Here is a 17,351-nt window from a genome sequence, read left to right as displayed (position 1 = left end):
GTACTCGAGTGCGATTATAGTTTCACGTCTTTGCCGATGACCTCATTGTTAACGTTTTTACCTTCGCGTGTTTCACTGCTGTTTCTTTTGATTCAGTGGATTGCTACTCACCGCACCTTTGTATACCATTGTTTGCATTTTTTTCACTCTACTGCTTATTATTGTAATATTGTATTATATATTTGTTGGTGCCTATTAGTTCATATGACAAATGTTTGTTGACTATTTTTGTTGGTGCGTTTCTAACAAATTTGGCAATGTCGCTTCAATGTTCCTCCACGTAATTTCGTCTATTTTCCGTGATACAATAGACCATGTCATCATAATTTTGGTGGCGGTTGCGAGGTGTTGGGGAGCCATTAGTATTTGTTTTATTTAGAGTTTCGTATTTATCATATGCTTTTTGCTAAATTTAGGGATTATGGCGTAGCTTTCGTTTCGAGCTTTGATAGACTTATTAAATGGACTTTTATCCCAACTCAAGTTTGGTGTTCTGCGGCAGTTGCTCTAATATATTACAAAATATGATTTACTCACTGATGTATTAACATGGCCCACACTTGTAAGATTTCTATGAAACTTAAATCCAAGGATTTTTACAAAATTCTCGTATTTTATAATACATCCATTCAACATTATAGAGGGACACGGGACATATCAATTATAAGTCCTCCAATTGTAAGGTGTGCTTTGCCAATGTGAGGCCTTATATTCTTCAAAACTTTAAGCATATAGTAGAACAGCTATGCCCCCGCCAAAGACCTGATTGGTTAGGTTAGGTTAGGTTAAATGGCTGCCCTAGCTAAAGGGCTCACTTGGACAAATGTTAAGAAATTCGTCCGTTGTGGTGCCACACATGGGAGAGGAGAAAGGAGATGGGAAGGAAGAAGGAGCTTTGGGATTAGATACGATGATGACCATACATTTTACGACGGCGCCGACGGGGGCTGATTTGCGTTCGTAGTTAGCCGTAACAAGCTACTAATGAACTTCACCAAATTTAAGATACTTACGCCGGCTATATCCGCAGGCGTAGCGAAAAAGTGGGAGTCCAGATTTCTAAGTCTTTGCCAGACGAGAGCAGGGCAGCTGAGAAGAAGGTGTTGAGATGATTCCACCTCGTCCTTCAGACAGTTTCTGCAGAACGGACTTGAGGTAATCCCAAGTCTTACGGCGTGAACACCTAACGGACAATGTCCGGTAAGGATGCCCACCAAATTTAAGAGCTGGGGCTTTGTTAGCCTTAGGAGTTTCCTTGAGCGTCCCCGATCTACCCGTGGCCAGAAGGATCTCACGACCTTGCACGTTTGCGCACTAGCCCAGCGCTCGCTGAGTTGACTCGAGGCCCATCTTTCCAGGAGCAGACCACAGGTTCTCAGGGGAACCCCAATTCTCTTATTACCTGATTAGTATTCACAAATGATAAATTTGTTTGCCATATAACTCATCATCTGGCTTAGGATTAGTTTTGAAAACAGTTCTGATAATGAAGCAGAATGCTCATAAGGCGATTGACCAGCATGTTAGTAGTCGTAGCATCGCCCAGGAGCATCAGCCATAAAACAATTTTAAAGCATTTGCGCATTTGGTATCCCATCACGCCATATTTTTATCTACCGATTGCCAGGGGCTCGTCTCACATAATCGTTCCATGTTCGTTTTCTGCCTCTTACAACTTTTACAATGTCGGTCACACCTGCCCGGGTTCTTATCTCCTCTTCCCTAGTTTTCCCAACTATTGCCCTAAGAGCATGCATTTCGGTAGCCTGCAGCAATTGTTTCGCTTTCATGTTTACTGCTCGAGCTTCTGCTCCATAAGTTAATATCGGCTTTACAATTGTTTTATAGATTCGTTTTTTATAATATGTTCATACATATACTTGTTTTTCCAAACTATTTCTCGCATGCACCGTCTCTCGCGCCTCTGTTACAATATTTACACTTTCTTGAAATTGGACAATCTTAAATTTCGAATGGGGCTAAGAATCTCGAATTTTCTAGGTTTCTGGGGACTTTATTTTGTAATCAGATTTAAGCATTTTTTTCTCAACTTTTTTTTACTCTAAATTTAATAATTTTCAAAACTAATTTGTAGAGGTTACACTAATCGTCATTGTATAATCGTACTTAAACGATTTTATTTTATTTTTTGGACTTACTGAACTTATTTAACCGTTTCTACTCCAATACCAATTAAGTAACTGGCCATGTAAGAACAGTACAACTTTCGCAATGTTGACTAAAATAGCTTCCATCGTAAGCGTCGTAGCCATCACCATCATCGCCACTTACAGCAGATACCCGTATTCAATGGCCCAACGATTTTTGCATAATTTTATGTGCTTGTGCTGGTTATAGAGACATGTTTGTAAGTACATTCATGCATACACACATTCCTTTATGGATAATTTGTTCGAGTAGTTTATTAGTTAATCGCAAATAATGAGATAAATAAACACGAAAAAGGCAAATACTGGCAGGAAAAGCAAAAAATACGCAAATCATTGGAGAGGCACAAGTATTTAAAATGTAATGTTTTAGCGTTGGCGATGATGCAAATACAGAGGAGCCAGCTCAACTATGCCGATAATGCGATAATAATGCACGCTAAGCATTCGCCATTTCGTCCGCCTTCTCCTGCATCATCAGCGCCTCCATTCACCCATATTGCAGCAGTGCAGACAAAAAAATAGCATATCTTTTGTGCGAACTTCTCTTTGTTATTTACTTTTATTAATTTTTTGCTATACAAATCACCTGTTGCTTTTACTGCTTCCAAACCTCTTGGTGGTTGTGCTTGTGATTATGGCTGTTACTGCCTGGAACGCCCACACGCAACACTCTGCTGTGTTCAGCTTCTTTGGTTTTCTCTTTTTTTACATTTTTTCAACTTGCTCTGTGTAGTCTTGCATAATTGCAAACAAAGTATTACGGTTAACTGGCACTTTAGTGGTTGGGTGGTTGGTTGCTTTACTTGGTCTTGCGTTCGATGATTTAGTTAGTCATTAGTTTTGTTCGCTTGCCTCATTATGTCTCGATACTTTTTTGGGCATTATGTGTGACATTTGGTCTGAGCGTTCCACATTCATTTATGTACATACACACATACATAGCTCCCCACTCCGACTTGCTTTTGTGGCAGTTAAAAGCTACGCTCAGAGGCATTGAAAACCTTGAAGTCTATTTTCTTTATTGTTTGATATTTTAAGTAATGGCGTTATTTCAGCAAACGTACGGAACCGGAACCTTTCTTTTGCCTTAGAGGACTTGGCTCAAAAAGCACAAATATCAAATTTGTAGAGCATCAGACTGACACTGTAAAACATTTATTTCGGATGCAGAATCTTATTTCTTTTAATGCCGATTTCTACTTAGGAAGCTAGTTCGGGTGGTCCAACATTAAGATGTTGTACTCGGTTAAAATGCCTTTGGCAGAGATTGTGGATGGAGCAAGTTTATTGTCGGTGAGGCGGACAAAAACAAGAAGCCTTTTAAATCCGAATGAAAGTAAACGTCTGGTTCCAATCACCAATTTGATATCAGAAAATTCATTCATCGCTCGATTGAATACACAGAGTCGTAAGCGCCATAGAAAGCGCTATGGCAAAGAAAGAAGTGTGTACAGCCGTTATTCTTGATGTACCGCAAGCTTTCGACAAATTACGGCACGAAGTACTCCTCCAAAAGCTGAAGTAAATGCTGCCAACACAATACACGGCATAAATATATGAGGAGTAGATGCTCCTCCAAAGCGGTCTATCTTGAGCTGTTGCTTCGTAGTTACGTATTCCCAGCTTCTTAAGATCGTGTTCCACTGCGTCTATCCAACGGTTCCTCGGTCTGCCTTTGGCCTTCACGCCCATTAGCTTTCCTGTCAAGGCTTCAGCATACAGCTTACTTCGGTTCAATTCTTCTCGAAGACGATAAAAACGCACAACAGTAGCAGACCTTATGAAGAGCGAGTAGGGATTCTATTGTAAAATAAGTTAAATTATCAAAGGAAAATTGTTTATTAGTATCCTAGTTGCAATTTTACAACGCTTCTTCAACAATGCCTAAGAATCGTTAATAACACAAATAAAAAAAATGGGAATGACGGTTATAGTGATTTCTGCGAGGTAATATAAGCTCGAGAGGCACTAAAAGTAGATTCGAAAAAGAAGGTTTCGGTTTGATTCAGCACGATATTTGCAAACATGAGTTTAGTAGTAAAAGTGGGCGTAAAGTCCTCTTTCTTCGGTTTTACTTTGATTCTTGGTACGACTTTGCGTTTGGATTTTTGATATAATAGAATCACAGGGTCCTTCAAATTCTATTTTCTTTTTTTAAACTCAAGTTTAACACCACAAGATTTGTGGCATTTTTGTAATGTTTTGACATACATAGTTACAATACATAATTGCTTATTTTTAAATTGGTGTCAACCATTGCAGTGGCTCTTTCTGTAAACTTTCTAAAACAGAGTCAATTTAAGAGCACACCAGGAGTTAAAACAAAGTAAATAGGCATTTCGGAGTTAGTATAGTTTGTCTGACAGCGTTGAGATAAGATGAAACTACCACATCTTGATGAGTTAGCACAATGTTAAGTACATAATTCATCGAGTTAAGATAGTTCAATATGCGGCGTTTAAGATGGGATAAATTGATGACCCCTGACTAGTTGAGTTAAATTAGATCGCGACCAACCATATTTTTTAAAAAGAAGTTCACAATTTGCGAATGATACGTGATATTTTCCAAATATCTTACACATGTCAATTCTTGTCACAACAACTGACGAAATGACATTTACGAAATGCGAATTTATCGAAAATTAGCTTTCTAACCTAGTTGATCCACATTAACTCTGTCTTTAAAACGGCCCAATAGAAAATAGTCCAAAACGCTAAGTCGGGCGGTCTTGGCAATAAATTTATTGTCTCTTTGATTGCGTGTAATTTCACGCAATTTTATTGAAACACGTATCGTCAATATATAGTAGATATATACCATCAACTTAGATACAAAAGGGCCGTTCCATTGATCAATTTTTAAAATCCAATACTTTCATTGGCATCAGCGATATCTTCAATGGAACGACTGGCACTGGTTTTTTTTATGTCTTACACCAAACCAATCGGTTAAAAAATGTCGATTACATTTTTTATTTCGCGCTCTGTTGGACGATTATTACTACCAAAAATGACCACAATTTTGTGAAACGTAGCTTTCACAGACTTAACGTTTTCGAGCGAATTTTAATTATTTGTGTACGGATCTGGATCGAAATGAGCTCTATGCTCATTTTAGTAAATTACCGACTTTCTATTTAAGTTCTGTTAAAAGAGACGTCATCGAACTGTTAGATCTGTCAAAGTAAAGTTCTGCTAGAAAAGCAGTTGTACCTTGGTAAAATTATGTGAGGGAAACTTTTGCGTTAAAACATACTCATCCTCCTCCGTAAAAGTCATAATTCGGTCGTGTACATAGTTTTGTTGAATGTGTTAGAGAAAATTGTTAATTGCATATTCCATTTAGTGGGGCACAGCAAACGGGCCACTCTCGGTTAACGCGCTTTGTGATGTTGTCAGTTCGTCTCGAACATCTAAAAGTGTCGATTTGTATATAAGCGTACATATATTCTCAAGTATCGATGTAAGACTGCCTTCCCACAAATTTTTCTTTTTTCTCACTTTGAATTTCCGTGTTTTGATTTTTTGTTTCTACAGCTCTTTTCGTTTTTTTTTCTTTCATCTCCATTTTTTTTTTTTTTTTTCTTATTTTATGTGCTACGCTTACTCACTTTTTCGTAACATGGCTTCCTTTCATTTATCGCATACCTCGAATAGCCTTACCTGCTGACTATTGATATCGAATTTTGAAACGGTTTCACTTCGTTCGTTTTGTTTGACGAGACGGATGAGTAATCCGCTGACATGCAATCGGCGGCATCGATGACAGAGAATACAGTAATGGCAATAACAATGTTACCTATTTTAGCGCTCAAACGGCGGAACTGTCCTAAGTTGCTATTGTTGTGTAGTGATATTTAAGCTCATGCGAAAAAGTTGCCTAGCAGAGCCCCAAAACTTTTCTAAAGTTGAGTGTCATTAATCATATACATTAGATCAACGATCGCGTAGGTGTATCTCTTCATGTCATCAGATGTGCGTTGATACAAATAAATGGACAAAGAATGCGCCATCGAAACAATTAACTGGTGTGAATTAATGTATGCATACATTCATAATTTCATCTTCGCCGAGGTGGTATCACAATTTCTCTACCGAAGTGCTGGAATTGGTCCATTTTCCGCAGAACTTTTGGATATTGCCCCGTCTTCATGTCTGTATAAATGCAGTAAACAAATACGTAATAAATTAAAAATGTTTATTCAATCATTTTAACATTTTTCCGAATCTTTATTGTGAATTTTTGTATGATGAAATACAAGGGTTAAATGCATTTGCCGAACCTCAGTGGATTTGCCTAAGTTATAGGTCGTTAAGAACTGAATTGAAGATAATTTATTTTCAAATAGCCTTAAATATGCACTAGTAAACGAAATAATCGTTTAAAACACTAAGCAATATGAAAAAAATTACACTGTGGTACAAAAAAAAAAGTTGCAAAAAAACTTTGGATCGGACATGGTGAGGGTTGTAGCTTATGAAAAACTGAAAATAATGGTATAGTTGAAATTTCCAATACACCCCCAAAATCTCATTTTATGGCCATAAAACCGTTTTTCAGTAGGTTGATATGAACAATCACTCCTAACTTCGCCAATTTCCATCCGATTTCGAATTTGCTTTTTTAGTTCGAAAGAACAAAAACAAGCCTTTTTGACAGTGTGTTAACATTTTTTCTGAAATGACAACTGACGAGACTGTAGACGGAAGTATTTGGAATTTTTTTATTTTTTCTCTATTTTTTCGACTTTGACATAATTTTTACGATATTATCCGATATTGAGGATTTTTTTTAGTACACTACTGTTATAGTAAATTTAATTTTGCGTCAAATGAGCTATATTTGACTGTAATTGAATTAAAATTAATAGAGTTGTGCGAGTTTTAAGATTTTTTGTTTTTTTTTTACTAATTTGGAATGTTGGTATAGCTTACGCTAAATGGGAATAAGGACGTGTTTTGATGCGTTATTATAGATACGTAATATTTATTGGAGTATATATGAATACATAAGAGTACACTGTACTGCATACAACAGAACTGGTTAGAACTTACGAAAATATCTGACATATTATAGCACATTTTTTTCAATAGAAATATGGAAAAGCTCCCAAGTGTGCCAAAGTTCACACTGTACATTGATTAACAAAAGAAGTTTGTTATTATAATTTAACCTTATTAAAACGTCAAAGTTTTATTGTTTGTTTCATTGAAATTCAAAAGATATAAATCAAAACGTTGCCAGAAAAGTCAAATTTCTCAATATTCTCCGATGATATGGCATCATCAGCCTTATCATAAACCAGATGATTGTTATTTTTGTAAAACGGACGTAAACGGTCATCATTATAAAACTCGAAAGCACATAAAGTATGCTGATGTTGCAACTGTTAAGAACCCCGTAGTCTTGGACGATATGATTGACTCAACTGCAGGTCATGAACTGAAGGAAGTTCAACTCATTGCTGATGATGATCAAACTGATAACAATAAACCTGATGATGAAGAGTACTTTCCGTCTGGTTCTAAGTTTTCAGAACGAGACATTGTATCAAATTCAGATTTTCAGGATCTTTCTCCTGATTTACATACTTCTATCGGGAAGGCAATCTGAAACGCTCGCTTCTCGATTTAAACAATGGAATTTAGTTGATGACGACTTCAGATGAATGATGATGATCGAATTTCTTACAGAGAAGTATTCAAAACTGATGAAGAAATGACAAATGTACCGTACCATACTAAACTCCAAAGGGCCGTTTCCAATGCATTTTTAAGTTTGGAACCAGTGCCGTTGTGTACTGCACCGTACCATACCGTACAGTGCTGCACTGCGCAATACTCCAATAAATATTATGCGTTTATAATGACACTTGTTATTATTTTCATGCTTCGAAATGCATACCAAATCTCGTAGTAAAAAAAGAAAAAATCTTAAAACCCACACAACTCTATTAATTTTAATTCAATTACAGTCAAATATAGCTCATTTGACGCAAAATTAAATTTACTATAACAGTAGTGTACTAAAAAAAATCCTCAATATCGGATAATATCGTAAAAATTATGTCAAAGTCGAAAAAATAGAGAAAAAATAAAAAAATTCCAAATACTTCCGTCTACAGTCTCGTCAGTTGTCATTTCAGAAAAAATGTTAACACACTGTCAAAAAGGCTTGTTTTTGTTCTTTCGAACTAAAAAAGCAAATTCGAAATCGGATGGAAATTGGCGAAGTTAGGAGTGATTGTTCATATCAACCTACTGAAAAACGGTTTTATGGCCATAAAATGAGATTTTGGGGGTGTATTGGAAATTTCAACTATACCATTATTTTCAGTTTTTCATAAGCTACAACCCTCACCATATCCGATCCAAAGTTTTTTTGCAACTTTTTTTTTTGTACCACAGTGTTATTAATCTTTTCCTGTTGTAGCTTCTTGCTTCTTAAGATGTATTCACTTTATAAATCATTATAAGCAGCTAAATATCTTGTTTTGAATGGCATGCAAAATTTGTTTACCGAGTAAATAAGAGTATATGTAAAGTTCCGGGTAATGTATGCTGCAACGTATGAAAAATTGGGTTTTCGACCCTAAGTGCAGATTTGAACCCAATTCGAAATTCGGAGTATGCAGTTTTTGCGACTTGGCTGACCCTAATAAAGGTTCGCACTTAAGGAAAATTATAATTTTTAAAAATGAAAAAAGTGATATCTCTGTTATAAATTAACCATTTTATTAAAATTTGGTAAAAGTAATAAACGCTAACAAGAAATACGATAAAAAAATTTGGTGATGGGTGATACCACAAGCCACACCCCGTTTTTTGTGCCCCACCTCAACTAGATCTAACTTAAATAGTATTGAGATTGGACGAAAACTATCGGGTGTTTTTTTAGCTGCATGAGAACTATGGATATCGATAACTATGGTTTGGCAGCTGAGAATGACAAACTTTGCTATCATTTATGTTCAATAGGGTTTGGCAAGTCATCATGAATTGTTTAACGCTAAAAAACGCTTTCAATTTCATTTTGAAAAAAAACTATTCGTCATCGTTCTCAACTTGTTGGTTTTTGTCCTTTGACTGTTGGCTTACGCGTCTATAAAACAGCTCGTGCAAAAATTTAAACCAAATGACAGTCGTTTGCTGATTGGGCTCATTTATATTTATTATTAAGATTTATTGGAAAAAGTAGTGAAAAATTGGACTGATCGAATAGATATGGAACTCGTAACTGCGGCGGACATATGCCGGAAAACATATCAAAAAATAAATGCCATGAAATCATCTATTATACGATATTGAAATAAAAAAAAAATATTTGAATAGTATTTCTGCTTTGTATCATTTTATCATTTTAAGTTCTCAATATCATTTATTTCTTCCACAAAAAGCGAATCATTAATGTGCTTCTGTTCGTTATTGCCCACTCTTACTGAGATATCGATTTTACAAACAGAATATTTTTCAGATTTTAAAAAATAAGGAACAAAATAACCCACGCGTATAAGAAATATTGGGTTGAAATGTACCATTAAATTGTATTATAGACTTTTAAGACAATTTTATACAAATTTTTTTTTCGAATAATTCTGATCAACTTTAGACCAAATGAACAAAACTTGAACCCACTGTAGAAAAATTACGTATCTTATCAAACCAACAATAAACTGAACTGAACTGATTTAAAATGTATCCAAGTACCTACTCCCATATAGATAACTACTTTTTTATAAAGTCATATATGTATACATATCTACAACAGGTTTCGTTTGAGTTTTAATAATATTCCTATCCTTCTTATTCTCTACTTTTCAATTACACAGTTCAACGTGCAAAAGGCCTGCTGACGAAAGGTAAAAATGGTACCAACAATTGTTTCGTCACAATTTCACTGGGCAAAGAGAAATACCAGACATCAGTCAAGGACAAAGCGGAAGCGAATGTTAGTTGGAATGAGGAATGTGAACTGTAAGTTAGCTTTAACGTAATCCCATAGAATTTCCTGCAATTGTATCCTTATCTCATGTAATTTTTCTCACCTTTCTTCTCCAGCAAAATTCCCGATCAAGGCAATCGTGCCGAACTGGCTTTGACTTGTCTGCATCGCAATAATCTCGGCATCGATGAGTTTCTCGGTCAGGCTACATTGCCACTCAATGAAATGGACGTATACGATCGTCCACGCTCTAAATGGTTCAAGCTGGAGAGTAAACCCGGGAAAGAGAAAAAGAATAAAGAGCGTGGTGAATTGGAGGTGCGGATTTCCTTTGTTGTCAAATCTGGCTCACTGACTGATCTGAGCAAGAAAGAAAAGCACAAGTCTTCCATCGGCCAGTTGGCTTCTTCCGTGGGTGGCAGTCTTCTCTCAATTGGCACAATAGAAAAGCGCAAAGGCATTAAGAAGTTTGCCAAATCGATTGGCTCGAAAATGCATTTGAGCAGCAAGAAGAAGAACAAAGATGGTGATGATGTATCGAACTTCAGTGGCTCATTCGCGAGCATAGGCACTCCGAATAGTTCGAATGGTGGTAGTAATCGTTATGGGCAACGCGCTGGTGAGGCCGATCCCGGTGTGATTAGTGAGGATGAAGATGAGTTCGTTTTTGACAATTTGTCACACAAAAGCTCGGCGAGTTCGTTGAACATACGTTCGAACCTACAGCCGCCTACACAAAATTTTACGCCGCGTAATCCTTCACCACTGCTGGGCAAAGTCGGAGGTAAGCCATTGTCTAGAAGAGATTTGGTGGAGGAGGATCTCGCTGTAGATCCCGAGTTAGAAGAGTTAGAAAACGACTTCAGCGTCCGTGCACGAACACTGCCGCCGCCCTCGAAACCACCTCGCACACAACAACAACTCAACGATGTGATAGCTGCGTCACCGAAGCAAAAGGAACCGGCTCTGGACGAATGGGAGTCGAAGCTATACAAACAACATTTGCAGATTGGAAGTTCAGATTCGTTAAAACGACGCTCCTGGGAGCAATCGCGCGTGCCGCTACCAACACCCAATGAAGAGGCAGAAAAGGAATTGCAAATAAAAGTGGAAGAGAAAAACGTGGCCGAAAATAAGCAAGAAAATGGTATTCAGAAACAGGAAAATGGTTTCGCTGATAGAAATATTTCGCAAAGAAACAGCGAGAGCGACTCTTCTTTATCATCTTCAGACTCAGACGAGGAGAAAAGTATGCCTGAATTAAACAAAACTGAAGTCAAAGGCGTTACTAACAAGCCACAAGAACTTATTCTCACCCCTAAGCCCGTAGCAGCAACTCAAAATATAAGTCTCCTCTCGCCTGATGATGAAACAAAAGATTTCAAAGAGTTTAACGCTTCGTTTTCAAAATTCGAACAGCGCAATAAGTCGCATTTATTTGATTTGGATATGGATAAAAAATGGCATACACAATCTTTTATACAGGAAGAGTCCAGAGCGCCTGCTGTGCCAAAGGCTATGCCACGCAATCGTGAACGGGAAGTAGAACTCAAACGCGCTGAAGAAGAGCAAGAAGCCGAGCGCGAACGTCAAGCGGAGGCTGAAGCTAATGCTGCAGCAGCAAAAGCAGCAGCTGATGCCGAAGCCAAGGTCGCAGCTGTTGCTGCTGCAGAGGCTGCGCGTAAGCGCCAAGCTGAACTAGAGGCGGCTTCTATTGCTGCAGAGATTGAACGAAACCGACGCGAAGCTGTTGAAAAAGAAGAACAAAGACGTGCTGCCGAAGCTGCACACCTCGAAGAAGAACTACGCAGAAATGAGCAAAAGTTACGAGAAGAAGAGGAAGCATTGCAGGAAGAATTGCGCCAGCGTGAAGAGGAGAAACGGCGAGAAGCGAAAAGACGTGAAGAAGATCAACGCATTTTGAACTTTGCCAAACGCTCTACATCGCTGGAGGAAGAAAAAACCCCCTACGGCACGCCCGAACAATCGCCCAGCGAGACCTCGTCTGAGAAACGTGAACGGCGTATGGGCAAATACAAGTATCTCAATAAGCGAGGTGAGCGTTTGAGAGGGACGGTGTGCAGTGGTTGATGAACGTTTGTTGTTGTTGATGTTGTTGGCTGTGGCGGCAAAAACTGGCGGATTTGTTGAAATTGGATATGAAAACATGCACATATATGTAAAAAATGGAACAGAATGTAAACTGCTTCCATTTAACCAAAAAATATGGCTTTTGGAATCTGCACAATGATTAAATGACCAAAAAGAAAGAGTTACACAAACACACTTACACCACTAAATGTTGTGGAATGTTTGCATGAAAACACTTAGATTTGATTTGATTCGATTAACTGTATATACAAAATGAAAATTATTATGAAAATTTAATGCACGCTTCTATAATAAGGCCAATCAAACGCAGATCCGCCAGTGGATTTCATTTGTGCGCTGTCCACACATACACGCAAATATTCATCATCACTCACACATTTACATACGCTTATGATGTTTTATTTTTTTTAAATGGTTTTTTCAAGCGAATCATCATTACTATTTACATACATACATATGTACAATATATCAATCATTTGCATTAATTTTGCACAACATGCATTGTTCATATTTCTTGTGTTTTTAATTTGAAGCGAATATTATTAATGAAAAGCGTTTAATCTAATTTTTTTAATATCTTGTAGAGAAAAGTGAAGATAATCGGTCCACACCAAGTCCCAAAGCCACTGAACGCATTATAATTGGTCATGAAAAATCCACATCACACGCAGAACGACGCTCGGAAATATCAGCAGCGCTAGCCAAGAAATATGATGGCAAATCGCGAGAGGTTCATGCAAATTTTTATTAAAAAGTCTTTTTCTTTTACTAATTTTTGGTTTGTTTACAGGAACTTATGCTAATAGCAAATGGTATGGAAAACGAAGCGTTACTGCAACGTCAACGTGTTAAGGAGCTGGAGGACTATCTGGATAATTTGCTGCTGCGTGTAATGGAAACGCATCCAAAACTTTTGCAGAATCCCTACTCAAGAACCACATCGGCGAAGAGGTAAATACAAGTTTAATTTGCAGAAAGAACTTGGTATGATCCTATTGTATTGTATTATGACACTGTGAATTCTTGCCACTTTGATTTTTAATTGATTTTTGCACTGCTATAGCATTTTCACCTTTAGCTGTAACCATAAATACTTATTTCAATTTCATTACACTCAACACCTAACCTATATTTCAATGCACCAGCACATACTAATTACCTTGAATGGATGAATGAATTCCGTCTGCAAAAGGTTCGAATTGATAAGTTAATTTGTATATTTGGTACTTACCATAGAAATACGTTTAAACTTTTCATAAAAAGGCAGCTTATATGCCACCTGCGACCGGCGACGAATATATCAGCATTCGTTCGCACGCTAGTCAGTTCCATGATACCAGATCGACTCGCTTTTATATCCGACCAGAGGCTTCAGCAACTTTTCCACACATTTGTAGATAATAAGTATACCGTTACAACAAAAACATTGTGCGAAATGAAAGAAAACAGTTCAAAACGGTAACTGTGCCATATTTTCTTATTCTTCCCAGGAATTTCGTATACAATAAATTAATTGTTCAGACCACATATTCATACTATAAACAGTAAGCCAAAAAAAACTTACTAACAGATCTTCGTGAACGTCCATTGGTGTTTTTTATGTCTTATTTTGAGCCAAGTAATTCAACATTTTCCATTCTTTGAACGATCATAACGACTGAAAATATCCACAATTTCCTCAGATACACAGTGGTTTTAACTAACTTTTATATGGATATTGTACAAAATCGATCTTATTTTAGGAAAATATATATTTTCTACTCAACTCCTGCCATTGGTAGCTCTGATAGCTGTCAAAAGAAAACAGCTAAAGAATGCATTCGAACATGAAAGAGCCGTAAATAATGATAATAATAATCAAGCAGACTTAGGTTCACTTATAGTATAATTATATGAAGGAAATAAGACTTTAAAAAGCAAAAATGTTGTGACGAAATCGTCTTGAATGATTTCAAAGTACCCCCTCTCTTTAAAGCTGTTCAAATGGTTTTATTCGTTCAAATATTCATAGACATTCAAAAGCTATTAAATTAATTTAATTATGAATAGAAAAATGACAACGAAATTATTTTGCATCTTCCAGCTGCACAAAGGCTAGTTCCGTACATCCTGTCAAAAGTGAATACATGTGCACCGTATGAACTGTCGTGCGATTTCACGTCCCCATTTCTATCTTCTGATTTCTCTTTAGTAGTTCCTTTCTCTTCAATACTACACTGACTATAAAAATATTTTCAGAATTAGACTGCTGAAACAAAAGCGCTTAGCTAAGTAAAGCCCGAGTCCTTCCACTATCTGCCTCTTTCTTAGTTGGAAAAACACTTCAGGCGTATATGACTTTTCACTTTTTCACTTCTAATGTATCGGCGCGTGATGTTAAGAGACAGTGGGTGGGACCTGGATTCAAATATAAAACATTAATGTTATAGAAATAGGATATTGTTTGAGTTCGCCACATAGCTGCAGACTATGACGCATTTCTAAACGAATTCCCACCATGAAAAACGTTTCTCATAAAAATCGTGTGCAACAGATTTTCCCAAAGATGCATAGATTTGATCAAAGGATATACTATTTCCCACCAAATAAATCTATACGTTTTTACTAGAAGGTAATGTCACAAATACAATAATATAGTAGATACTTCTATATAGAATTCGTATTATTTTTGTTTTGGTTTGGTTTTTATATATTTTTTTATAATATTTTCAAAAACAAAGCTGAAAATCTACATTAGTTTTGGCTCAAGTGAATAGGTTTGACCAACAAAACTATAAAAAACAATTATTCACAGCAATATTTGATGGCTCTTGGTAACTTAAATAATAAAAAACACTATTTCTGCATTATTTATAATAATATTTGGTATGACCACCCTTGTTCTTAATTATTTCAAACATTCGAGTTGATAAGGAATCGTAATATTTTTCAATTTCACTCTGTGAAATAGTTGACCAGGCTTTTTTAATCGCTTCAACCAGGGTCGCCTAGTCTTGAAATTGTCTTCCCCCTTCACACACTCTCCTGGATAAAAGTCCCCAAATGTTCTCGATAATATTTATGTCTGGGACTCCCCCCTGGCATCCACTCGAGAAAGTTGACATTCTGGTCCTTAATCCACTGTTTTGTAACCCGGGCTGTATGGATGGGAGCGTTGTCATGTTGGTACGTCCATTGAATAGGTCCAAAAATTTCGGAAAACTGGGGAAAAGCCTTTTGGAGCACAGTCTTGTAGACATTTGCATTCATCTTTGATGAAACAAACTGCAGCTCGCAAGTTCCATAAAACGATATGGCTCCCCAAACCATTACGCCTCCTGTACAGGCGTGGTGACGACTCAAAAAGCATTCCTCTTTTCGCATATCGTGAAAATAGTAGTTGTAGCCATCCGGTCCGTCGAGATTGAACTTTTTTTCGTCGGAGAAGACCACAGCCTTCCACTCCTTGTTCCATGTCATGTGATCCCGCGCAATTCGAAGTCGCGCTTCCTTCCGTGCATCATTGAGAGGATTTTTTGTTTTTTATTTTTAATCTCTTTAAGTGTTTAGCACTTCGAATAATTCGTTTTACCGTTGCCAAACTAACATATACACCGCATTCATCCCTGATTTTACTGGCAGAGAGGTGGGAATTCGAAGCAGTTCGAAGGATTAGTCGCCTCTCTGATGCCGTTGTAGCATATATTTTTCTCCTTTCATTTTTTTCTCGTAATCGGCTTCATTACGAAGAAAATTGCTTACCACGTTTTGCCTTCGACCAATCTTCTTTGCTATTTCATTATGGTTTAGGCCAGATTCAATATAGCCTTTAATTTGACCTTTTTCAAAATCGGTTAAAGATTTTCCCGACCCATATTAAAAAAAATGGTAGCCATTACTTTAAATTTAAGTAGACCAAAGAAATTATATGTTTTCAATCACGCAGTCAATCAAAAAGTGAAGTCAAGGTTGTCAAACCTAATCAGATGAGCCAAAAATAGACCACACATTTAGCGAATTCCACGATGAAAACAAAATTCTGATTTACCGTTGCATATAACCCGTTACATTTTTTGTCATATTATGAGTAAACAAATGAATGTATAAAACAAAAAAGAGAGAAGGAAAAAATGCCATAGCAACAAAGAGAGAAGAAAAAATAGAAGAAATAATTTTCAAACCTATTCAGTTGAGCGGCACTGTACCATTGAACTCAAATGGAAGTACAGTCGGGTGCACATATGAGAGCATGTTAATACTCCGTATGCTGCCAAATAAATTATAACACAAGACAGCACAAATTCTAGGAGAAAAGCGAAAAAAAAAACAAAAACAACTTCTATATACTCAATTTTGCACCTCTAAGATGTCAGTTTTATCTCAATATTATCAGCGAAAAAATCTATTTGCAGTTAGTTTTGTTGTCTCTGAATGCGGCACATTGAAATTTGATAAGATAGAGGAAGTTAGTATAATAATTTAATACGTAATTAAAGACATGAAGAAATTATCGCGAAAAATTGAGGACAGTGTCATATCCATTATAAAAGCTGGTTCCCAGACGCGAATAATAGTCAAGCAACTGCACCGCCGTAGCCGAATGGGTTGGTGCGTGATTACCATTCGGAATTCACAGAGAGGTCGTTAGTTCGAATCTCGGTGAAAGCAAAATTAATAAAAGCATTTTTCTAATAGCGGTCGCCCCTCGGCAGGCAATGGCAAACCTCCGAGTGTATTTCTGCCTTGAAAAAGCTCCTCATAAAAATATCTGCCGTTCGGAATCGGCTTGAAACTGTAGGTCCCTCCATTTGTGGAACAACATCAAGACGCACACCACAAATAGGAGGAGGAGCTCGGCCAAACACCTAACAGAAGTGTACGCGCCAATTATTTATTTATTTTTAACTGCACATAATAATCAGTGGTTGTAAGAGAGAGTCCCAAAAGGAGAGGGGTGGTTTTAGAGCACAAGACAGAGGTCGCCGAACATTTTTAATCGGATGGATGTCTTATAATTAAACAAATGAAAATGGCTATAGCTATAAATAAACCCGTTAGCAGATGGACTGCAGCAAGAGCACTTTGCAACATTGGCTATGTCTCAGCGGTAAAAATAACAAAACCTGCACAGTCCGAACGAAATGT

At 37.0% G+C, this 17,351-nt stretch overlaps 1 protein-coding gene across 3 annotated transcripts in view; it reads left to right on the top strand.

Annotated features, from left to right (window-relative positions):
- The window catches only part of LOC129236755 (rab11 family-interacting protein 1), a 61,271-nt gene that overhangs the window by 38,262 nt on the left and 5,658 nt on the right, over positions 1 to 17,351 (top strand). For 2 of the 3 annotated variants that reach the window (XR_008581709.1, XM_054870951.1), the window contains exons 2-5: positions 10,003 to 10,147; positions 10,232 to 12,171; positions 12,812 to 12,957; positions 13,018 to 13,178. Coding sequence is in view for 1 of the 3 variants with exons in the window: in XM_054870951.1 (XP_054726926.1) it covers positions 10,003 to 10,147; positions 10,232 to 12,171; positions 12,812 to 12,957; positions 13,018 to 13,178 (2,392 nt within the window). In the remaining 2 variants the exon portion in view is untranslated. The remainder of the gene's footprint in view (positions 1 to 10,002; positions 10,148 to 10,231; positions 12,172 to 12,811; positions 12,958 to 13,017; positions 13,179 to 17,351) is intronic. The other variant, XR_008581710.1, reaches the window with a different exon arrangement.

The sequence above is a fragment of the Anastrepha obliqua genome, chromosome 2 (assembly GCF_027943255.1).
Source record: "Anastrepha obliqua isolate idAnaObli1 chromosome 2, idAnaObli1_1.0, whole genome shotgun sequence".
In the NCBI taxonomy this organism is placed as follows: Eukaryota; Metazoa; Arthropoda; class Insecta; order Diptera; family Tephritidae; genus Anastrepha; species Anastrepha obliqua.
Note: the sequence above shows the minus strand (reverse complement) of the source record. Positions and strands in the feature narration are given on the sequence as shown.